This window comes from Centruroides vittatus, unplaced genomic scaffold, assembly GCF_030686945.1.
Source record: "Centruroides vittatus isolate TY-2023 unplaced genomic scaffold, ASM3068694v2 contig_879, whole genome shotgun sequence".
Lineage (NCBI taxonomy): Eukaryota > Metazoa > Arthropoda > Arachnida > Scorpiones > Buthidae > Centruroides > Centruroides vittatus.
This window is the reverse complement of record NW_027122571.1, coordinates 222,744-249,836: the sequence shown is the minus strand read 5'-3', so window position 1 is coordinate 249,836 and position 27,093 is coordinate 222,744. Positions and strand designations below refer to the sequence as shown.

The following is a 27,093-nucleotide window of genomic DNA, read 5'->3' as shown; positions in this document are numbered from 1 at the left end:
TTAAATAAATAAATAAAAATCTAAATGTAAAAATCAATATTTTTATTACCAGAAACATTTTCAAACCAATTTGGTTCACTGTCAACAAATTTTAGAGTAACGTCTTCAAATTTAAATCTTTAAAATTAAAAATATTTTATATAAATTCTCAACTTGAACAAACAAAACAAACATTTTTGCATTTTTTTCATACTGTTAAATTTAAAATAATAAAATATTGCTAATAAATGTATCTTGAAAGTTCAACTTTTAACTGATATCATCTTAAAATATTGCATTAAAGAAATGATAGTTCCTTTCATTTAAAACAATAAATACAAAGGAAAGCCTCACCTATGAGAGTAGTCTCTCAGGATTAATTTATGATTTTGAATTGTTTCAGAGAAAGCTTTATGTAATCATAAATCCAATCAAAATTTTCATTCCAGAAAAATCAATTAGAACAGATGTCTATGTTTCAAGAACTTCACAATTTATGTTGTATATCCATGATTTAATTTAATACTTCTAAATGATAAAAATGTATAGTACGAATAGTACATAAAATAGATGCAACATCAAATAGAATTCTTTAAACTAAAAAACTGGATACTTTGTTTTATCTTTCATATAGTTAATACAGTCAGAGTTCTCTAATCTAACTAACTTGACACTTATTTTGGATTGTCAGAAAAGACGATGGTCAAAACAGAATTCTTCAAAATGTATACCTGACCACTTTTTAAAACAACTCATTTTATATAGCAAGATTTGATTTTATCCCTTTATTGCATTACTTTTCAACTTAAAAGCTCTAAATAATAAACATTTAGACTTATTTATTATTGTATTACATTTAAAAAAAATTGTTATACTAGTTTGTTTTAATCCTTGTTGGTGACAATCTTTATAGAGTTCCTCGTTTTCTGTTGAAATATCCTTCTTGTGATATTTTGTCATATGCTAAAAAAACTGAAACAAAATTTTTTGTCCATTAAAAGTTTGTGAAGAAATCAGGATTTTTTCATGTCTTCTTCTGGTCGACACTCTTCTACATCTTTACAATTCGACAGATATTTATTGTTGTTAATCTATTTTTTCAACATGTTCTGTTCTTGATGGATTTCTTTTGATATTACAATATGAATTCTTTCTTTTGATATAAATTCCATATGATATTAAATTTCATTTTCTTTTTTTCATTATGTACAGTATTGTATACACAGCCTGCTTTTTATAAATACGTTTTACTTTATACTACTTACAATAGTTCTCAAGACTGGAAAACCTTGGATCTGAAGATCTGCTGAAGGGATCAAAAACATTAATCCTTTCATCTGCGATTAAGCATTCACAGTTAGTCTGTGTTAGTTCGGGAGTAGTCAGACTAATGAGCTCGATAAGTAGAGTTACACAATACACCAAAAACCAGCAATATCAAAAATCCTTTATTTAAACAAAAATCTTCACTCATTTACAATGGATATTGTCCAAACGTCCATTGTATAGATGAAAATGTTTGTTTAAGTAAAGGATTTTTGATTTTGTTGGGGTTTTCTGGTGTGTTGCATAATGCTGCTTATAGTTCTAACTAGTATCTTTGCATCTGACTTGGTGAGCTGAGACTATACCAATATCATAAATTCACAGCTAAACATAAAAATGATGTTAATCATTTTATAACATATAAATTTGAAAAAAAGATTCAAAAATTCATTCATTTTCCATAACAAAACTGTAATGGAATGAATACAATATGCATAAAAAGCTAGGATGACCATAATGAATGATAATGCTCTGAAATCTTCAAAATTCTTTATTAATAAAAATAAATTAGCATAGGATTTTCAGTACAGCTAAGTAATCACTGATCAGTAATTGGAGATAATCATCAATTTTTATTGCATTTAAACTTCTCCCTAAATATATTTCATATCAGTGATATTTAGAGACAATTAGACATCAGATTGTAGAAGTAATAAAAAGATGTTTTTAATCATAAGTGAATCATCAAATTGGCAAAACTTATTCTCAAAACAGATCTCAAGGTCAAGCATTGGTCTCAAGCAAAGTTATTAAGTATCTATCACGATATTACATTTATTTAATTATGGAAACAATTCAAATTCTCTGAAAAAAAATCAGCACAATAATTTATTGGACTGCATTAACTAGAGTTAGACTAGAAAATTATACAGCATATTCAAATTTTATTAATATAAAACAATTTTGTTGTGGTTAATACATTATTTAATATGTAATGTTCATTTCAATCCATAAGGAAATTTCAAAAAGTTCCCATTCATGACACTGCAATCCCAACAAAACAACATTCAAGCAATAAACCAACCAAAGCTGAATTTTCAGGCTGGAATCGGCTATATTAATAATAAATTATCTCAATTTATTATTAATATAGCCGATTCCAGCCCGAAAATTCGGCTTTGGTCGGTTTATTGCTTTAATATATCGGGTTGGCTGTTAACATTTAAACACATTCAAACATGTGTTTAAAACAACATTCTATACAACTATACATGCTTATATTTTATGACCTTGTGATGGCTCAAAGCATCATTGTTAGTTGTAATATGTCAAGTTTGAATGCAAAAATAGTGATACCAAAATGTTGATTTTTATAACATAGCATGTAAGTCTGATCACAGGGCAGTTATTCAGTTCATTTGCACAAAATCAGACACTTGCTTTATTGCCACATAACTGTAGTATACACGTGCTTATAAGACATTGGTAGTAGAATGGTGCTCAGTTTACACAACACCATGAAATAATAGCTAATTTGCCACAAAGTATTCACCCAATGACATCCAGAATGAGAATAATGCAATGGTGGACTCCCCTTATATGCCAAAATTATAGACTGCCTATCAGAGTTGTCAGAAAACCTCAACATGAGAATTGTGCATGCTATCTTACAGTACAGTACCTTGGATTTAATGAGGTCTGTTCCAATTAGATTCCAAGGATGCTAAATGAATCTCAGAAAAACAATCACATGGCTTGCTCAATTGAAAATCTATGCTATCAATATCATAATGATGACAAGTTCCTGGAGTCTACAGTCACTGGTTACAAAATATGGTGCTACCACTTCAAACCATAATTAAAACAGATGACTATACAATAGTGACACCTGTAATTTCTTCACCTGCTACGTTCAAAAAACTTATGTTTGTAGGAAATGTCATGTTAACTGCATTTTTTGATTCTGAGGGCCCACTGTTTATGTAATTCAAGCCACCTAAACAGAGAATAAAATACACAGAACTTTAGAAACTAGCATTTTAAACCATCTGTGAACTGCCATTAAAGCAAAGCAACCAGGAAAACTGAACTCCAGTGTTATTTGTTGCATGGTAAGGTATACATACACATGGTACAGAAGTTCCATCATATGCAATGGGAAACACTGACACATCCTCTTTATAGTTCAAATCTTAATTAAAGACTTCATTTTGCAATGGTTCAACTCCCAACCACAGGAGATTTACTAGAAAAGCACTTTTTTGATCTTGTCAACAGTGGGATAAGTGATCATGGTGATTTTATTAGCAAATACACCAACAACTGCCATAAATGATCAGGCTAAATTTTGGATAAATGATTATAGATTAGCCCGATCATTTACGGCAGTTGTTAGTGTATTTGCTTATGATATCGGGTTTTGTTTGACATATGTTTGATTTTATGAGCTTTGTGTATTTCTTACTGATTTATTATTTGTAAATAGAAACTTTTTAAACTTTTCTTATACATTTTTTCTCTAAAAATATTTAATATTGGTAAATAAAAATAAATCAAACAGTTTAAAATGCAGAATAATTTATAATTTATAATAGAATAATTTAAATGTTTTGAATCTGTTTATATATATATATATATATATATATATATATATATAATAAAAAAAATTTACAATTAAACATTTGAAAATTAATTGTAATAGTCAATAATAATTCTTATTACTGTTTTATTATTTTAAATTTTAACAATTTGATCACATCTGTATTCGTGGAAAAGCAGAAAAGATAAATAAAAGAATATAATTACTATAAATAATATTGAATATATTCATTGCATCAAGAGTAATTTATTTGAAAATCTTATTATAATAACAGATTCTTTCTCTGACTTACAGAGCAGAAATTTACCTTTTAATTGCAATTTGAAAGTACAGTGCAATAATTTATCTTTAATAATTGGAAATTTGATTTTTGTAAATATATTTTATCCTTAGATATTCGTATTAATACATTATTATATTTTGTTGCATGTCGTACAATTCTTTCTCTAAAATTTTGTTAAGAAGGGAGAAAATTGTTATTGCTATATTATACATAATATTCATTTGAATGAATTTTTAAGATAATATATATTAATTAAATAAATATAATTATGATTATTAATATATAATATATACAGTAAATCAAGTTCTTAAAAATTATGTTTAAAAATACAGTAGCGAACCAAAAATCGAAATCAATTGGGGACTGGGGTTGTTCAGATTAGTGATTTGTTCCGATTACGCAATTATGTACGAATAAATATAATAACCTGTCCGATGTTCAAATTTTTCTCAGTTGCGTGTCGCTTCGTGTTGAATTTTCGTTGATTTTAAGCCTAATGAAAATTTTTATAATAATCATCAAGGCTATCGTATCGTTAAAAATTATTTCTGCATTTTGTACAAACAAAATAAATATATTGAAGAATATAAAAACATGAAAATTATACTTTAGAAGTAAATTTAGTATCAAAAACGTTCGATTCAGCACGACACAGTCCGACTGAAATTTGTTCCAATTACCGGCGATTCCGATTACCGGGGTTCCGATTAATGAGTCTCTACTGTAATTTTAAATGAATAATAAAGATCACAAGTAAAGAAAACAATTTATTAAATCAAAATAAAATGTGTTTCATTTTTATCCTAGTCACAACTTTTAAATTGCTAAAACTTCATTAATTTGAGACTTAATTGATATTATTTAATTCAGTTTTTATTCTTTATACTTTTTTCTTCAATCTTCAATTTACAACAGTTTTTAAAATTTTATGTATTACAAACTGATATTTTTAATAAAATATTTTTCTTCTTATGTCTCTATTATTAAATAAATAAATATATAAAACAAACATTCAAACTGTCGTTTTAAAAGGAAAATGTATTTACTTCAAAATATTTTCAGAAATCGTGCTCTCATCTTCAATATTTAAATTATTTTTGAATTAAACCCAAATTTTAAATTATTATATACATAATCAATAATTTCATCAATATTCAATATTTAATAATTATTTTTATTCTTACATTCTTGTTCAAAATTAAGATAAAAAGAACACAGTTAAACTATAATGAAACATTAAAAGTAAATTAAATTTTAATTTTTGATATAAATAATATGACTTTTTATCAATGAATGAAACTTAAAATCATTATTGTAAAAAATTCTAGTCCATGGAAAACTTAAAAGTTAGAATACAAAATAGCAAAAGAATAATAAATGTCTAATTAAAATACATTTTTAAAACATTATTCTAATCATGTAAATGAAATATATATTATTATATACAGCGCGTGATTGGTTAAAGAGCAGCTTGGACTATGAACAAGTCGGATAATGAACACTTTCACAAAAGTTTTTTATGTTCAGACAACAAACACAAGAAGAAGAAGAAGTGATGTTTAAGATTTGTAAAACTATATTTTACTGGCATTTATGGTTTATGGAATGAGACTTTCACACGACCTATTTTGCACTAGTTGATTTCTGTTCTTTGAATTTTTGTAAGTGCCTTTCTGAACTTTTTATTTAGAAAAACTGATATTATTATGGGGCCTAAAAACAGTGGTGTGTCAAGAACTGTGTTCACTATAGGAACTTAGCAAGAGATAATAGCCAAGGTAGAGATTGGGTAGATGATGTCTGGTGTTGCTAGGCAGTATAGCTTCAACAGGTCTGCAGTTGCCACAGTCTTAGCTAAGAAAGATATAATCAAAAAGACTCAAGCAGATAAAGAAGTAACAAAAATCTCATCTGAGAAACAAAGATGTGTCATCCATGAAAAAATGGAGAGATTGCTTTTAGTTTGTGATTACATATAAATAAATGTAGTAAGAAATTAAATAATTTTTATTTATTTTTTGGGGTCTCCAGAATGAATTATTCAAATTCCCGTAAATATCTATAGTAAATTGATAATCGGTTAACGAGTTATTCGAGTAGCGAACATTGTCTTGGAATGAATTATGTTCGTTAACCAATCACTCAGTGTACAACAATTATTAATGTTGTAAGACAGAAATTAGTTGCGATTAAAATTGTGTGTTGTTATATTTAAACACTTGATACAGGCTTCAAGAAAAACTACTGAAAACTATCAGTCCCTAGTTTAAAAAATTTGGAAAAGATTATTTTACCTGCAAGAATCCATTTCTTTATTTTAAAAACTGCAACTCAAGTCTAATAAGGAAGCATTTGATATTTCAATGTTTAATTTCTTTTAATTTAAACTATATCTAAATTATAAAACAACAACAGTATGGAGAATAAAACAGATATTTACATTTTATGTCATCTTTGTTATTTCAAAGAAAATAATTTTAAAAATATTTTAGATAAATTCAATTACTGTCACAAATAAATGCTAATAAATTAATAATTGAATTTAATTATATAAAATTTTCTGAAAATGACAAATGTAAAATGAAGAATGAAAATAGTTCAAGACATAAAACTACTTAAGGATTTGATACTTAAAGATACTTAAATTTGAAAGAAGAAATTCAGACAAACACACAATAATAGAAAATCAAAGCCATTCTTATATCGTCTTGTTTTAAATGATAAATATACAGTAGAGAGTCGTTTATCCGAACACCAGTTATCCGAATGCATTCCAGTCGGACTGTGTCGTGCTGAATCGAACTTTTTTGATACTAGATTTACTTCTAAAGTATAATTTTTATGTTTTTATATTTTTCAATATATTTATTTTGTTTGTACAAAATAAAGAAATAATTTTTAATGATACAATAGCCTTGATTATTATTATAAAAATTTTCATTAGGCTTAAAATCGACGAAAATTCAACACGAAGCGACACACAACAGAGAAAAATTTCAACATTGGACAGGTTAATATATTTTTTCATACATAATCGGTTATCCAAAAAATCAGTTATCCGAACAACCCCAGACCCCAATTGATTCGGATAAACGACTCTCTATTGTATTGATTTTATTTGTTGATTGCATCAGTACCAGCAAACTAACAACTTGGTTTTGTTCACTATAATGAGTATAGACTGGTGTGATCCCAATATGGTAAAAAAAAGTAAGAGTGGGAAATGAATCACAATTCTTTGACCCATCAAATTAGAAGTCTCTGGATTGGATTCGAACTTTGAAAAGTTTGTAGCAGGACTATATTTTTAATTATGAGTGTAATTACACAATAATCGTTTTCTTTTATTAAATTATTAAGGTATTTGTATATTCTTATACTTATTTCATATTCAAGGTTTTGTTCAGAGAATCTGAAAGAATCTCTCAAACATGATGTCCATTTGATGATTCTTAATCCTAATTACAAGTTTCTAGAGCAGTGTTTCCCAACCTTTTTTGTGCTATGCCCCACCTAAGCCTTTATAAAACTCTTATACCCCCCCAACATACACGTTGAACTCTTTTGGAAGGTCTCTCATTGTGTTCATTGAAGTTTTTCTTGCACTTAATTGCCACACTGTTTTATCGTAACTACGATAAAACCCAATCCTTTCATCAAAGTCTCTGCACTTTCCAGTCATTGCCAAACGCGACCTGGAACACTACAACCCACATCTGCCCACCTTGAGGTCTGGGCAAAGAATGTCCTTTCTTCTCTTTCACTGGCCTCAGGGCTTCGTTCATCTCTTTGTTCTCAGTGGTTCCCAGAATTGTTAATCCCACCCCAAGGGAAAAGGGTTATAATGGAAAGTTCTAGAAGGAAAGGGAAACAAAGAACAAGGAAAATTAAAACTAACTTAAATCAACATTTACAATAAATATGGTGTACAGTGGCTATACGGTTAACTTAAACTCTGGACGAGTCCATTTTTGAATTGCCCCCCTTAACAATCAAATTGCCCTCCTGTGGGGTGTGGGCCCCACGTTGGGAAATACTGTTCTAGAGTCTATATTCTGGACAAGTAACTTTTAACAGAGTATGTACTATATATTAAATATAAATATCATCTTTCATAAGTAAAAATTTTGAAAAAAAAAAAAATTGTGCTATTCACCACATTGAAAGATCATGTTATTTTAACTTGATTAGTAGCATTGAGAACAATTTTAAGGTGTTCATTCATCTTAGATAATTTTTAAAATTATATACAAACTTCTGCAAATCGATGCAAACTGGAATTTCAATTAAAAAATTTCCCCTGAAAGGTATTAGATGATCTGCGTGACACTATTGCAGCAGGAAAAGTGTACAGGGGCAATACACTACTAATTTAAGGCTGAAGAGCATATATTTTAAATTAAATAAATTAAAAATATGATTAAAAATTGCAGCCAGTATTATGATGATGTGACAATGAATAACAGTTCATTCTGTTTAAAATCAATCATTCATATTACTAAGGAATGCTTTGTAATTTGATATTTTCTTTTTCAAGCAAAATTATATATATATATATATATCTGCATATTGCTCTAAACTGGTTAATAAAGTCACCACAATGTTAAACAAATTTTAATAAAACTATATGTTTTAAGTTCTTAAATGAAGAAATCAAATTAATTTAAGCAAAAGTATTTTATTTATTGTTTTAATTAAAATTTGTTTTGTTTAATATTGAGAACAACTTTTTATTAAATTAATTTTTTAACCAGATAATTACATAAATAAAAAATTTCAAAAAAGCTTGTTTTCATAGAAAATATTTTAAAAAGTTAAACTAATATTGTTTGAATTACATAATATAGTGGGTTCTCAAATTCCATGCATTTGAAATATGCAGTTTTAAAATGATGCAATAGAAAATCAGTACATACATCATACATTCACAATTCAAAAGTACATGCACAATATAGTTGCACTCTTGTCATTAATGGCAATGTTAATATACATCATATTATTCAGAAAATATTGACTGTTAGAAAATTCATTACAATACACTTTAAAAAATACTTAAATTCTTCAACTATTTCCTTATTGCACCAGCTTTAGAGAAGATCTTCAAGGCCATTCACGAGTAAACACAAAACTTTCCTTAACTAGCTTTTATTCTTAATTCATAGCACGATTTTGATTTGAAACATAAAGTTTATAAACACACAACTGCAAAAGTAAATTAAAATCAAGTATAATAATTGTCTCTCTTCATCTGTTCAAAGCTATTTATTTAGCTCTTCATTTCCAACTAATAAATTGTGTTTATATAAACAATTTGCATTTCATGTGTATCACATGTTATATATTAAAACTATTTATTGATACGACACATTCTATCATTCACCACTATAGAGTATTAGCAGAGTTAAATTCATGCTTGCAGAATATAACTATGATATTTGGTATTTTTTCATTTAAGCAATGGAAAACTTTTGTTCATATTACATGAAATTTAAAATATGCATTATTTATTTAGAATGCAACCCTCAAATAATTTGAGAACCCACTAAATGTCTTCCATAATTTTATAAATTTACTAAACTTTTTCTAATTTATTAAAATTTATATTAAAATTTAAAACTTAGTTAAACTTTTTTGTAATTTGGCCAAATTATTAAAATCATACAATTCTGGATTTCTCTTATGCAATATCAATATCATTATTATAATCTAATACAAATTTAGTTAATAACTAATTAGATCTAATTTCATGAATAAAAGCATACATTCAAGTAAATTTTAAATTTCATAATTTGTTGAACACTAAGTAAACTAATGTAGGTTTGGTAAAAACCTAAATATTACTATTTTATTAAATTATTTTAAAACTAATGAAACATTAAATGTAAAAATGAGTAGTTTTTCAAAAAATAAAACCAGGCCTAATAAATATTATAAGTTTCACTTACATGTTGTGGCGTTACGAACGTTGACTATTTTGGATGAGTTCACAAGCACTTATCAACAAGCTGTTCGAAAGTTAAAAATTGAAAACGGTTATATTCGAATTTCACCCGAAGATGGTAGCTGTATGCTATCGAAAGTGCTTGTGAACTCATCCAAAATAGTCAACGTTCATAACGCCACAACACATAAATGAAACTTATAATATTAACAAAAGTCGGCGTGAAGTGATCAGTACATTTGTTACAGACCTAATAAAAATTGGCTAATAAATAATTACTTATAAAAGAAGTTACTTATAAATGTTAAATAATAAAGAAATATTTATTTTACATAAAATATTATAGCAGTTTATTATAATATTTAACAATTATAAATAAACTTTTTAAATAATTCAAAAATTCATTTATAAAAATTCCCCATTATTTAATATTAAGCAAACTGTATACGATATATTTTATACTTCCAATTATATTTATTTGATCATAATATTTTCATATCAAATTTTTTAAATTAAAATAATTTTCCTAAATTTTTCTTACATATATCAAAGAATAAGATATTAAACAAGTTCAACAGCAATTGTCAGTAAATATCTAGAAATATTCTTGATACAAGTAATTACAAATTTCAATTTTCTAGGTAATTATCTTAACATTAAACTAATCAATTCTGTTTAAACATGGAAATATATAACATGTATTGTCACTTATTTTTTCAAAATTTTTAATTCAATCTAAAACTATATCAAAAATCTCTTCTAAAGACAGACTAATTTTTATTATTAAAGTATTCAACATTTAAAATGTTGTTTGTTACCAGTATTATAAGTTATAAAACATTAAGGATCATTACTTGTTAAGAAAATGCAATCAAATTATCTCTATAATTGTAATTGTAAAAAAATAAATAAAACCTTTTGCAGATAAGCTAATAAATATTTATTAAATGCTACATTATTATAATTTAATACTCATATAATATTACTTAAGAGTTCTGTGTAATCTATTGTTATTTGGAACCAAATTTTTCAGTCTAAAGTTTCCTATTGCTCAAAATATATTTTTTTTTGTAATTTTCCTTAAATCTTAAAAATTATGAAAACATTATAAATATAATCTGAATATTTTACTCTAGAAAAAATTAAAATATATATGTATAATTTTTTAGAATAAAGAATGCTAAACTCAACTTTAGTTTACAGTTTGTGTTTAAAGTACAGTACATATAATATAGGAACAAACAAGATTATAATGAAGTGTGAAAATAGAAAATTGAAATTATGATCAAATTTTTTAATTGCAATCATTCATATTTATTATATAAATGATATAATTTTATTTAATTAAATATAATTATTATTAATTAATTAAATTATTATTTCATTCATATAAAAATACTTTGAATATTTAATACTTATTCAATAATATAAAACTGAATAATTTCACATAATAGATTTTTTTTATTTTATATATATATAAATTACAAAATATATACAAAATTAAATATGAAAATTAATAAAAAAATCTATTCCATATAAATATGATTTTTATTATTTTAAACTTTAATTGGTAATAGACTAACTTATTACTTTATATCAAAAGTTAAATAAAAACTTTATGATTACATACCTGGAACAGGATTGTTGTTGCCAGCAATCATATTAGGTGGTGCCTGTGTGCCAGAAGGGGGTCTTGGCCCCTGTCCGACATCGAGTGGGGGATAGTTAGAGGTTGGTGGTACTGGATAGAGACCAGCACGAGGAATAGAGGTGGGAGGATGGATTACAACATGAGGTTGAGGAGTAGGATGGTGAGGAATAGTATTTGGAGCTCCAGGCATTAACTGTTGTTGTTGATGGATAACAGGATAATTCCCATGGGGGGGAGGCTGACTTGCAGGTTGAGTGTAGGATGGGACACCCATGGGAGGATACCTTGTCTGGTGAAACATTGGCCGAGGTTGGGCAGGGAACTGACCTTGGAGATTGCCTGGTGGGTCACCAGTGGCACCCACTCCTTGAGTTTGATCCAGTGAAGCTCCATGTGGTGGTGGAATGCCATTTGTACCACCCTGTTGAGCCAGCAACAAAGCTTGAGCTTGTTGACGAGCTCGGAATTCAGCTGCCCTCAGCTGTTCCATATGAAACTGTTGACGTTCCTGAATCAACTGCTGTCTCTGGTATTCCAGCTAAAAACAAATTATTTCAAAAATTAATAAACTTAAATTGTAATCCTAAATTAAATTAAAGATTTTAATAAAAGACAAATAGTACTGTTTCACGTTCACGATCCATAATTGCTTCTAATTCTTCAAAGTGCCTTAATTTAATTTCTAACTTTTTCATTTGTGTTTCTACTAGTAGGGCAACTAGTGATTTTATTTTTCTTTCTTCCACAGCAGCAAGATGCTTAAAAATAAATTTAAATATTTTTTTATTATAAAAAATTTATAATTATCTATTTTTTACATTACTATTTTTTAAAATCTTACTTTTGCTTTAACTGCAGCAGCTCCTAAGGCTGCAGCTGCAGCAGTTGACAATTGAGCATCTTTAATTAATCTATCATGATCAGTTTCAGGTTTTGGTGTTGCTTCTTGTTGTTCTTCCATTTCTTCTTTTTCACCTTCTTCAAATGTTTCACACTGTTCTGTTTTTAGCTGTGGCTGTGTTCTTTCTTCTGTTCTGTTATCTAGTTCCATATCCTTTTCTTCTTGCTTACTGACTTGATTTTGTTCAATTTCCATTGATTCAGTCTAGAAAAATCAAGAAGTTAAGACGTTATGTTAATCCTAAGTGCTACTATTAAAATATTTACAATAATTATAAATGCATTAAGAACATTTCTCTATTCTAATGTAAAAATAAATAGAATGCACTTAGATAGAGAAATCTAAAAGAAACCTAAGATTTAAGTATATAAACATTAAATATATTTTAAGTTAAAGTATGTGCAGGCCTAGAAGTGCCATTTTCCCTCCGAAAACCTGAGTTGAAATACAGAAACAGTGAGTAAAAAGTGAGTGCAATAGTGACAAAACAAAGTGAAAACATGGATGGAAAACTCAGCAAAATAGCAGTAAAAGTTGTTTTTTTTTTCCCTTTTTATTCTGTTATGGCTAAATACATTTTAGAAATTTCTGTATATATTGCAATTCAGTAGCCACTAGTTATATCGTGGATTTGGATATATCATGTTTTTTTGGTCCTCAAAATTGAAAAACTTTCAATAATTTGACCTAATTATTTTGTGATTTTGAAATCTTCAATTTGTAGACTATGAAAGTTAAGTAAAATAAAGAATTACATACTCTTTCATTCTGTACATTCTTCTCAACTTTGACTTCTAAATGTTGTTGAGCTGAATTAACCAGTGAGGGATCTTTTGTATCTTTTTCTATTTTCTCTCTTCCTTCTTCAACTGTGAAATTAAAAATGACTTTATAATTAATTTATTTATTTGCTATTTTATGATAATTTTATTTTCTAATACTTATAAATCATAACAATACTGGTTGTAATATGAACAATTTAACAGAATATTAAATCTGAAAAAGATTAAAAGTAATCAACAAATAAAAAATTCAAACAAGCTAATTTATTGATATTCTTGAAGTTTTCATTTAATTATTTGTAATTATAAAAGATTTCATTTAGTGGATATTTCATAGCAGTCTCATGTTCATACTATCAATGCAACAAAATTTTAAAAATCTTTTTTCTGCGAACAAAATGATAATTTTTTGTGATAAAAATTCAGAATCCAGTTTGTAAACAGGTGCATTAATTTTGATTAAAATAAAACACATTTGTAGATATATCAATTATTGTAAAAAATGCATAGTATGTCTTTTAAAATGTTTTATCATCTGATAAATTTTCTAAACCATTTTCAAGCAGTGCATTATTCACTTAATATATCTTCTTCAAATGCTGAGAATATATGAAGAACCACTTATATTGTTTTCAAGCAAGTTATACTAACATAATAAATATGTTTTGTAAATAATAATTGATGCAATCATTTTTTAATTCATTTTCATCTGATAATGTGATCTGTGTCATTTTCTTCTTTGGGCACTAAGTTATCTATAACAACTTATAAATAATTTGAATATTAATTGAATGAAAACAAGACAGAATTTCTTACTTGATATTTTTATTTACTGATTACATAGAATCTTTTAAATAATAAATAATTTTCATATTTAATAAATAATGCTATCCAATATCAAATACATGCAAAACAATAATTTCACGATGACTTATAAAAATTTTTATTAGTGAATTTTTGAAGATACCATATTTGAAAACTGTAATTTTAAAATGCAATGATAAATAATATGTACAATAATAATGCAACTATGGTTTCCAACTTCTCAATCTGTTTAATCAAACAGCTTTTTCCCAATTAAAAAGTTTCTCCATTATCTGGTTAGTGCAAAAACATTTTATTATAAACAGCATTACTGACTCAGAGAGATAACACATTAATCTTAGTTATTGGCTATTCATCATACAGATAATTTCTTAGTTGCTTCAAAAGTTGTCTCTCAGTTTAATAAGTACTTTCATTTTGCAGATACTCATATTGCTTTAAGTCCCCAAGTAAATTATTGTTATAATTATTATAAAATGAAGCAATTTATTGTATGTTATCATTACTATATATTATAACACAGTAAAAAAATTACCTTCTTCTTTTTCAACAGTTCCTGCAATTCCTGTCATACCTAAACCAGTTTTAGGATCAACATTTCCTTCTGCAGCTGCTGCTTCCACATTTTTAATGTGAGCATCAAGTAAGGCTGAGGGAACTTCATCTTTAATTTTAGCAAATTCCTCTATGTAAGATAAAAAAAATAACTTAACTGACTCATAATATATTTTTGACAAATTTTAAGTTTTCTTATTTCTAACAAAACAATTTCACAAAAACTGAAACAAATAATTCCTTTAGATTTAATCTGATTAATATATTTACATTATTATTTATTTAATCATTCAGGTTTCTATTTATTAATTTGATTTTTCATAACTTTTCATTTTAGTTTTTTAATGTTTTTATTTTAAGGAATTATTTAAAGAATTATAGCAAATATTTTAAAATTTAATATAAATTTGTAAAATATTCAGTAAAACATAGCATGATATACTTTAAGAGAAGACATATGAGCATGATAATAGTATATTTAAGATCTAGAAACTTAATACAGTTGAGTCCGCATAACTCGACACCATTGGTTAAGTAGTCAGCTTTCTGTAGTCCTGGCCCACTTACATAGGCATTAATGTTAAAAAACTCCAGTTTACTCAACACCATTTAACTCGTCACCACTGGATAAGTCGACATACTTTTGCTGTCCCACACTCGTTTAGACATCTGATAAGTCGACTCCCCTCTCAAAAAAAAATGAGTTCACACCGCACTGTGCAGTGTAAACTCATTTTTTTCAAGAAGGGGAGTCGATTTATTTATTAATATATAATTAACATATTTAATAATATAATAATATTATTAATATATATATGTACATATTAATAAAAATGCCTTAACATTTTATGTATTTTTATGTATAAAATAATAACAGATAAACAAAAAGAATATATACAATCTACATCAACGTCACACCAGAATCCAATTTTGCATTTTCTCATGCCAGAGGCATTAAAAATCCATAGACGTTACTTGCCACCAACTGACAATTGCAAAGATGATGTTTTAAAGGCGTTCGTGATTGTTGAAAAAGAAAGTCGAGACAGTTAAGTGCTCAAAACAAACAACACTAAACAAATTTTTCAGTTTTTCATCTACAGAGTAATTGTAAATGGAGGACACAATGTATTGTAAGCCTATACTACTGTATAAAGCACTACTGAATTTTATTAATTGTAGTTTTGTGTTTTTTTTTTTCTAACTTCAGTTTAGTCGTCACATTGGATAACTCGACACATTTCCACTTTCCCTTGGGGTGTCGACTTATGCGAAGTCGACTGTATTTATTTAAAATAGGTTTGAACTTCCTAACTATAAAATTAAAAACAAAATGAGCTAAAGATATAATTTATTACAGTTGGAAAAAAATCAAACATTTGAGATTAAAAAAGATATATGAAATATACTTTTATATGTTATTTATAATAAAAAAAATATAACAATAGTGTTGGAGATTCTATAATTTCTCAAAACATAAATCTGAAAAATTCTAGGGTTTACAAAATTAAAGATTTTCAAGATAACAGCAAAAATGTTCAATTTTACAGTTGAAATATTATAAAACTTTTAAATCAAAGAATATCAGATTACAAAAATGCAAAAGAAAAAAACAAATAATTTTAATAAAATTTTTCTGTATCAAACATATTGTACCAATCTGATAAGAGCTGAAGTAACATATCCATATTGAAACTTATGCATGTAATAATTATAAAACATTAATAAAAAATATAATAATTTAATTAACACTAACTTCAAAAATGAAAATCTTAAATCCATAGGTATTTGAGACAAGAATTAGACAGATAATTACACATTTATATATAGTAGTAATGATTTTAACTGACTAGTATCAATAAAATTTTGATTACTATCTATAAATAATTGAAAATATATTTAAGTAAATTTTTTAATAACCGACTATATTCATATAATTTTTAAAAATACAGTAATATATATGTATTTATAGCTTATTTTAATCTTTGTTTTGTGTTTATCTGTTGCTTTCATTTTTATCAATTCAAAATTTTAAACCATTTTCTTTGTTTTTGTTATATAAGTTTCACAACACCTTTCTTTCTTTTTTCTAGCAATTTCTTTAATTTATTGAATTTATAGAATTTGTGGTGGAAATTTTTTAAAGTAATGTTTTAGAGTAGTTAGAATCTAAAAAAGCAATTAGGTTTAAATTAAGTACATTTGTCATAAGTATCAACATGTAAATTATCAGTTCATATAGTTGATTAAATCATTGGTATAGCAATGCAAAGATAGGTTCATATCTTAAAAAAAATTTATTTTAAATTAAAGTCTTGATTTGATTTATTGATAAACAAATCAGTAAATCAATTGATTTTTATAATAATTAAATTTATAGAAGGTCTATTTTTGTACTGTACCAAAAGCAGACATAAGTTAATCTACTCCCACTTATCATTTCTGTTTTTGGCTGCAAGAGCTAATTCACTCCAATGAGTTTACTATCTGTCATGAAATTTCTATAGGAAACTGTTCACATATAGTATTGTAATTATTCAACGAGACTTCTTGTGTTATTATTAGATGTAGATATAACTATACAGATTGTTACGATTAGATAATGGAGTGTAAAGTACAAGGTTTTTACCTTATTAAATCTCTGTTACATTTTCCTGAGCAACAATTGGTGCTTAGGCTACTAGCATATAAACATAAATAACGCAATTTATTTTGAAAGTGTATACGCTGTAATGACATCTGATAATGATTATACTGTATCTTGAAAAATGCTTAGTGAAAAAGATTTGAATTTTCATAATTTTAAAATAAAGTGGCATTGTAAAAATTATACATTAAGTATTTTTGAAATACAAATATTTTAAAATGTCTTAAATTTTAAACAATTAAAAAATAATTTTAAATTTGAATTACTCTTTGAACATCGATTATAATTTAAACTGTTTTACAACTGTTATTTGTTATTTAATATGTAATAATTCTTTTTGAGATAATAATTATATTTCAAAGACCTTTTGAAAAATAAATTTAATAAATGGTTTTTTAATTAAAGGAAAAATTTACCATAAATTTTCAGATTTTTATTTTTAGCAATTCTTTTCAAATAATATTGAAGTACTTTAATACATTTAAGACTTAAAATTTAAAAATAGTTGGATACCTTTTAAATTTATGGAAATGAATTCATTTCATTATCACAACACATTTTAACAGGTTTTAAAATTTAAATGAAATCATACCACAAGATGTAAAATATTTAAAGGTTGATATACAGTACTTATTTATTGAAAAATTATTAAATTTAATAAAGAAAGAATATATTTAACCATTGACTATTATCTGATGTTAACTACAAGTGAAGAAGAATATTAAAATTCAAGTTCATATGCTTTCATTATAATTATTTATAATATTCTCAGGACAATTAAATATGTAAACATTTAATAATATTTGAACAATAGTTAAAAACAATATATGAGGTAATCATTTTAAATTTTGAATATTTAAATGAAAAACTTTTTCAATTTTTTTTATTTTCATGATGTAAATGAAGATAAGAATTTTGAAATTAGTTATGGCAAATATTTTTGCATTAGTTCAGAACCACGTAGAATGAAATTCAACTACAGAATGATTATAAAGTCTTGATCTATTTTTGTGAAAATGATAACAAAATCACTTTTATGTGGGTTGTGTGGAACATGCTAATCTAAGAAGAGAGAATTACTGTTATTTGCACATGTTTTAGTGGATGAATGGACACAGAAGTACAGACAAACTACATCCAGAAATTCAGGATGTCTGTTCCTACTGGAGCCAATACCAGTCTGTTAGTTAACAAATTCAGTTGAGCGGGTAATGTACACAATGCACAACATTATGAGAGACCCACCACACCAAACAAAATGGTTCAACATGTAGAAACCAGTAACACAGAATCCACATCATCAACCAGAAGACTAAACTAGGTGCTCACTGTACCATAATAAACAGGGTGGCAGATCATTACTAACTCATAAAACATGGATAGTGTGTGAAGGTGTTTCACAAGCTGAAGAAGAAAGAAGATTATGTTACCTGCCAAGCAATGTCACAATCTCTTGAAAGCTATGGAACAAGAGGATTTGATGTACTTCCATGTATGTTAATTCATTCAAACATGCACAAATCACCATGCTTCACAGGAATTGCAAACAAATGATTTTGTTACCATTTTCACAAAAATGGATTGAGACATATATATATATATATAATGGCATTTGATAATAGAGACCTTTAAAAAATATTTAATACAAAAAATTTATAATTTGAAAGACTGCCTAAATAAAAATAGAAATTATGAGCCTGATAATTCAAATTTTAATTTAATTTGATATTTCTTTTAAGCATGCATCAATTACAAGAAATTACTCACCCATTGCAGCTTTTGCTGCAGCTGCTGCAACTCTTGGGTCTACCACTGATGCTAAAAATGCTACAGTTGACATGATTGGATTTCCAGATTTTGAAAATGGAATTGGTTGATATGCTAAAGGTCCTATTACAGATGATTTAACATAGATGAAATTTAAATATTTCAATTATCATATATAATGAAGTGAGAATATATACCCAAAGCTCCTCCTCCTGCACATGGATCATCTAAATAAGGATCTTCTATTGGTAATCTTAGAAAATGGAGAATACATTCATCTTGTGTTCGACTACCAACATGCTCACATACTTTATTCCAATCGTCTTTAAACATTTCTAAAGCTTCAAGTAATAATAATGTTTCTTGTTCTGTCCATTCTCTTGAAACAGTTGCTGCTGCTTTGTTCTAAATAAATTATTATTACTACTATTAATTGCCACTTTGATTTACATTATTCCTATAACAAAGTTAATCTTACATATATATTCAAAAACAAACTAAATTTCAGCTGTGATGATAATTTTATAAAATATACTATGTTATCGCATTTAAATTAAATTAAATTCAATCTTTGATACCATCAATGTTTCTTACATTTTAATATAATTTTAAGAAAAATGACAATTGAATGATGAAAAAGAGAACAATCTTTTAACATTATGTTTGATTGAGTCATAAGTAATGTCATTTTTTCCAAGTATTGCTTCATGCTACAGAATAACTTGTATAATAGGATAATCAGCTCAAGAGCTAATTTTTTAATTATGTAGGTTTTAGTAACAACTTTCATAATGATTTTTTATTATTTTTTAAAAATTGAAATTTTATTAGATCAATCTGAGCTTCTCAGAAAAACATTTAAGGTTTGTAATGCTTTATTGAATTTAAGAAAAGATAACATTGCAGTTACAGCAACAAACTTTAAATGTCTCTTTGGACAACCAAAGAAAAATTTTGACAAACAAAATTTACTTTGGACTATCAAATGTACAGTACTTCCAAAATTGTCCAGCAGGCAACCTCATTTATTTTATCAGTTTTTCTTATCATATTTTGTGCATATTTTATCCTGTTAAATAATAATAAATACTTTTTTACTACTAATGATAACAACAAAGAAAGTGAAGTCCATTTGAGACATCAAACTATTATGACGACAAATCCAATACACTCAAACCTGTTTTTGTGCGGTCTATTTTTGTGCGATTTGTTTTGTGTGATTTTTTGTGTGCGGTATATGAATTTCAATCAAATTGGTATACTGCACAAAAATAATTTCACAAAACACATTGCACGTATAAAAAATCGCACAAAAAAAGACCGCATAAAAACAGGTTTGAGTGTATGGCTGCCATGGAATACAAGCACCTGATATAAGAAAATAGAAACGATTTATGTATTAATTGGCAAATGGAGAAAAATATCAACAATTAAAGAAGTGATCATCATCTGTATGAACTGTAGACACTGTTAAACTAAATAAAAGTCTTTAAAACTTATATTGTCTTACAGTCATTAATTTTACTCTCCAATGAATTTAAATTATAAATTTGATTCAAGCTGAAATAAAATATTTCCAAAATGTGTTATGAATTCAAAATGCATCTTTAAGGTGCATAGTTTGTGGTATTAAATTAATTTTGTTTTCGGTTTTATACAAAGTAAAATACATAAAAGCTCATTTTTCTCAGAACTCATAATTTTTCCAAAATAGATTATTTTTTAGTTTTATTCACGTTCCAAGTTGTACTGTTTTTTTTAATATAGAAAAACCACACTTTATAAATAACAATTCTACTTTAATGATTAATGAGTGCTAACACCTAATTAATGAATTCTTTAGTTTAATTTAATTCACCAATCTTTTACATTTTAATTTTACTTATATGTAGTACTGAATAATAAATTTTATTCAATATCCAATTAGTCATTAATTTTGTATAGGCCTACCTATTAAAAAGAATTTTAACATGTGATTCTTAATTAATATGATTTTTAACAATGTAACAAATTATAGTTTGTTGTACTTTTTAATATTTTTATTTGAATTTTTAAATATTTTACTTCATTAAAAAAATTTTTTTGACAAATTTTGAACACATCAAATAAGAATTAATACTCCATTTTTCTAAGTTGGCACCTACTGAAAACAAGCATCTTGTAGATTGGCAGTGATATTCAAGATTTATTTTTATGTGTAAACCTAATAAATGGCTGTATAGTATGCAAGCAATAAAAAAAGTTTTATTTTTTATGCAAGTGTGGTAGTTTTTATTATCTGGTATTTTGCATTAAAAAAAAAAAAAATATGTGCACCCTGCAGTTTGGACAATCAGAAATAAAAAAGCTGGTTGCCTGCTAGACAACTAGTAAATATTCTTAATTTCTAACTGCAAACATTTACTTACTTTCATATATGCATTCTTCTTTGCATATTGATCCATTCGTAAACCAAAATTATCACCTAACTGAGCTTTTGAAGCTGGATCATCAGGCTTATTTTCAACACATTCTTTAGTCTTATCTAAATTCAGCATTTGTTGAGCAGCTGAAGGCTATAAATTATAGTAAATTATATTATTAAAATATAAAATTTATAAATATTCTAATTATATTTCTAAATTTAATTTAGAATTAATTTTATTTTATTGTAAATAAAAAGAATTTATGGATTATAAAACTATTGTAGTTCAAATAATTGTAAATCATAATATAAATTTATTAAATATTTTAATAATTTAAATTTAATCATTTCTGAAAAAAAAAGAAATTATTATAATTACTTGTTGAATACGTGGAGGATTAAGTGGTTGAAGTCCTGAAGGTGTGTCAACCAAAACATGAAAATGTGAAGTGGATGGTGGTCCCATTGGAGTAGGTCGACTATCAGCATCAACTTGATAATTCACCAAGCCCCATTGTTCCAGAAAAGCATGAACCCTAGAAATGGTTTAAAAAAATTAAATATTTAAGTAAAAATTAACAATTACATATGGAAAATAATTTCTAATTAAAAGATTAAGATCTACATTATATACAGGATCTTACTATGTAGAGCAGTGGTTCTTAACCGGTGGTCCGTGGACCACTGGTGGTCCCTGAAAGCACCCTAAGTGGTCCGTGAAGTCATTCTAAAATTATTAAATAAATGACGACGAGTTGACGACGAGTTTTGTCAGTTCAAATTTCAAATACATTTTGCTTATTTAGTGGATTTTTTTGCACAAACTAAATAAATTGAACCTTCAACTGCAACGGTCAGGAAATATGAAATTGGAAGGCACTAGCAATATATTTGCATTTGAAGATAAAATCAGTATGTTTATCGCTAAAATCGACCTATTGATCAGCAAAGTTGAAAGAGAGAATTTTTCTGCGTTTGATACATTGAACCCAATTATTGACAGACAGTGTGCTGAAATGCCCACCAGTGGCCGAGCGGTTCTGTTGCTAAACACTGAGAGTTTGGTCTCGGGTTCCCACTGTGTTCGGACGGGCTGGCACGTGGAGTTCTCTGGGTTTTCTCCATGTTTGTAACACCTGAATAGGGGCCAGTTTCCTTTAAAAGACCTCCTGGAAGACATTATTCGAAAACTGATCCACAATCCTTTCATAGTCAACATTTCTGAGGTGCCAGATAAAATACAAGAAGAGTTAATTGAAATGTAACACGATAGTAACTTCAAGGATACTTTCGAGACAGGAATTAATCTTGAAGATTTTTGGAGCCATAAAGCTATTGCTTTCTCTAAAATTCGAGAAATTGCTTTACGATACCTAACTTTATTTTCAACCACATATTTATGCAAGCAAGGATTCTCAGTGCTTTTGATAATTAAAAGTAAACATCGAAATCGGTTGTATGCCAGTGCCGACATGCGTTTGGCTTTGAGTAGCACTGAACAAAGAATCCAGCAGTTGGTATACACTATGCAGTTACAAAAATTGCACTAAAATAATATAATTAATGTAACATTCTTGCAAATAATATAATACTCTTGGTTTCGAATAATTTTATACATGTTTAATTTATAGAACAACCTTATAAGAACTTATATTACTGCCAAACAGCTCGTGGTCCATGGCAAGAGAAAAATTTTGATTAATGGTCCGTCATCACTAAAAGGTTAAGAACTACTGATGTAGAGTCTATATGAAAGATTATTCACTTAAATCTTTTATATTAATAATTTGCTATAAAGTTATTTTTCTAAATTCAATAAAACAAATATCATCTTTGGAGTCAGTAAATATATTTAATTTAATGTATTTAAACTTGAGCAAATCCAATAAATATAACTGAATATGTTTACAAATTTTTTACTTAATGAATGAAATATAAAACTTATTAAGATATATATTTCTTTTATTCTAAACTTATCATCTACTATATTTTCAATAAATTTAAACTGAATAAAATTAGTATTTTTATACTTTAATTTATTAAAACCTTTACCTACAAATTTTTTACTTATAATTTAATTTCTATTTGAATTAGTTATTGTATCAGTTGTCAGTTTTTGTATTTCAAATAAATACATTTTTAGATTCATAAGATGCTCTCACAGAAAATAAGAAAAATCACTTTTATGATTCAATAATTGCACAAAAAATATTTTAAAATTTAGTTCCATAATAGCTGAGAAGCTATTTTTATTAGAACAAAATATTTCAATGTAGTCAGTTAGTATTTACTATGGTAACAAAATAGCTTTCCATTAAGATATTTTGGCTATAAAATGGCTATCATGGGGATTATTCGTACTCAAATTAAGCAAATGTTTGAAAAATTTATTTCTTGTGCTATCTATAAAATACAAGATAACAGATTTTTTGTTTTGTAAAAAAGACATCAAAAATTCAAACTATGTCATTACTTTATGCAAAATACTAGTTGAAAATTAAAAATATTTTTATATCAAACTTTAGCAGCTTTTGAGTATTTTACTAATTAATTTCATAATTTAAATTTCAGAAAAGTTTTTAATTGGTCAAATATTTCACTGATGATAATTTTTTTTTAACAATTTACATAAGAGCTGCCAGGTAAAATTTTAAGCGTTTTCTAGCTTTCCTTAGACAATGCACTCTATTGAAATATTGATTGCATAATTATAGAGAGGCTTATATAAAGGATATTGGAATGAAAAAGTTAAATAAAAAGTTTTCTTACAATATCATGAAATTATTGACAAGATTTACTAATTCTTTCAATAATACTTTTGTCACAGTTAATATTAATAATGGTACTTATGCAAATTTTATTTATATCTGAATTTAGTTCAAAAAGTAACAAGGTTTAATTGAAGATAATTTTAACCAGTATAGTTGTATAAATAAATATATATGTCTGGAAGTGAAAATCAGACATAGGTTCAGTAGCATAAGTGATAACACATGTGCATAAAAAATAGAAATTACAAGTTCAAGCCACACTCAATCTTTTTATCCAGAATTTTCTGAATTACTTAATTAAATTCAAAATTAATATCTAATCATTAATCTTTATCTAAGATGGTGATTTAGCCATCTACTTTTAAGTCAAATTTAGATATTTAATTGATTAAAATTAGCTTTAATGTAGCCCAAAAAACAATCTAGCAGTTTAAGTTGAATTGTGGCTAATAATTTGGAGTTTGGTAAAATTATATGTTTTATAAAAATAGACTTCTGATATAAATACAATTATATTATTTTTATATCATCATTTCATTTTCTTTTGTAAACTGGCATATAAGGCCAAAGTAATTCATGTTAATTTGCTTATAAATATATATAAATATGAATAATAAACAACTTTTAAAAAAATCACATTTTATCTATCTACTTTTACATAATATATTAATAATAATAGACATTTTCAAACTTTTGATTATTTTCAAAAATTTTTGATTGAAATTGAATTTATGAAAAAATAGTATAATATATTGAGAAATGTATCTACTTTGTAAATTAAAATTTATTTGCATGTATAACCTCACTTAATGTCATCAATAACTTTTTGGAAACTGAAACAAATTTTACCATAGCCTAAATAATATAAACAAGATACAATTACATCTATTATCATCATCATCAATTATTATTCTAATTGGATCAAGTTTGCAACCCCCAGATTTATTTCCCACCTTACAGAATCAATTTTACGATTTATAAAAAGAAAAATCAACAATAATACAGTCGACTCCATATAAGTCGACACCCGGCTAACTCGTCACCGTAGGTTAATTAGTCAGCTTTCTGTGGTCCTGGCCAACTTACATAGGCATTAATGTTATTAATGTTAAAAAACTCAGTTTACTCGACATCGTTTAACTTGTCACCACTGGATAAATCAACATACTTTTTCTGTTTCACACTTTTTTGACATCTGATAAGTTGACTGCCCTCCTGCAAAAATGAGTTCACACCGTACAATAAGCTGTGTGGTGTGGACTCATTTTTCAGGGGGGAGTCGACTTATCAGAATTCTAAAAAGTGTGAAACAGAAAAAGTATGTTGATTTATCCAGTGGTGACAAGTTAAATGATGTAGAGTAAACCGAGTTTTTTAAGGTTAATAATAATGCCTATGTAAGTCGGCTGGGACCACAAAAAATTGAATACATAACCAATGAGTGACGAGTTATCCAGGCGTTGACTTATGCAGAGTTGATTGTAATTGTAAATGATTACAAATGTACTTTTATCTCTCCTCAACCACATTATAAAATAATATTAAATGAAATGATGTTAAGCAAGGACTTGTTATAACTTTAAAAAAATACGGCATTTTAATAAATTTAGACATAAAAGACCAAAAGAATACAAAACTTTACTTTTATTTTGTATGGCAAATTAATGAAAAAGTAAAATGAAAAAAATAATAGAAATATATACATAATACGCATTCAAAATAACACTATTTTATTTTATATTAAATAAATTATTCTAACCTCATAATAGCACAAACATCTCCTGCTAAATTTCTTCTGCAAGCTGTGACAGTCAAATATTCAGTGGGATTTAGACGATAAGTATCAATCATGAAATTCCTGTATGCAATATACCTGTAAAATATTTAAATTAAAAATAATAATATTAGAACTTATAATTGTGTAATACTGTATTTTACTTAAATACTTTAGGAAAAAATCTAGCCAAACAATATTATGATATTCAAAATAAATAAGTTTAAAATATCATAAAATAACATACCACATTGACTTATATTTGAGTCAATGTTTATTTCCAGTTTTAGATGGGAAACTTTTCTCAACCTATATTCATGCCTTCACTTATATTCAAGTGCAATTAAAGTTTTCCTCGATTCCAATAAATCTCTATGGTACTTGTACCATTGACATTTATTGAAATTCCTGAAAATGTTAAACTGATGTTAAAATTCAATTTGTCAATTGTTTGGCAATGATAAACAGTAGCCAACTTGTGACATGTCATGCTGCAGCCTCAAACTAGGTATGGGAATTTGGTGTAGTTGTAAATGATGTATTAACAATTATTTTTGAAAAATCAATTAAGCTGATTATTTTTATCACATTCAACTGAATCAGTTAATTTTACTAACTTCTACAGAAAAAAAAATTTTTGGAATAAAATGGAATGCTGATAAGACCTTATTTATTTTGATATGCATGCAAACATAACAGTAGAAAAAAAGAAGTGCTAAATCTGTTCCTATAAGGACAATAGGAAATGAAAAGTTGAGAATAATTATCATGTTACCAATCACAGGGGTTAAAAGAAAACTCGAACCTTACAGGATATTGAAATACAAAACATTGTGCAAAAATATTCCAACAGGAGTAAGTGTTCATTGTATTATATCATCATAGATAACCAATAACCTGGTACAAGACTGTTAAATTAAATGAGAGTTCATTGTCCAGGTACACTTT

At 26.5% G+C, this 27,093-nt stretch overlaps 1 protein-coding gene and 1 long non-coding RNA gene across 2 annotated transcripts in view; one reads left to right on the top strand and one right to left on the bottom strand.

Moving 5' to 3' along the window:
* LOC136983275 (uncharacterized) overlaps positions 1–27,093 on the top strand; it is a 168,946-nt gene that overhangs the window by 17,620 nt on the left and 124,233 nt on the right. The window lies entirely within an intron of this gene.
* The window catches only part of mor (SWI/SNF- related protein mor), a 112,602-nt gene that overhangs the window by 14,295 nt on the left and 71,214 nt on the right, over positions 1–27,093 (bottom strand). The window contains 10 exon segments of the mRNA XM_067279982.1: positions 11,699–12,257; positions 12,343–12,477; positions 12,561–12,824; positions 13,380–13,489; positions 14,763–14,912; positions 19,197–19,319; positions 19,394–19,601; positions 21,605–21,751; positions 21,980–22,136; positions 26,131–26,244. Of these exon segments, the coding sequence (XP_067136083.1) occupies positions 11,699–12,257; positions 12,343–12,477; positions 12,561–12,824; positions 13,380–13,489; positions 14,763–14,912; positions 19,197–19,319; positions 19,394–19,601; positions 21,605–21,751; positions 21,980–22,136; positions 26,131–26,244 (1,967 nt within the window).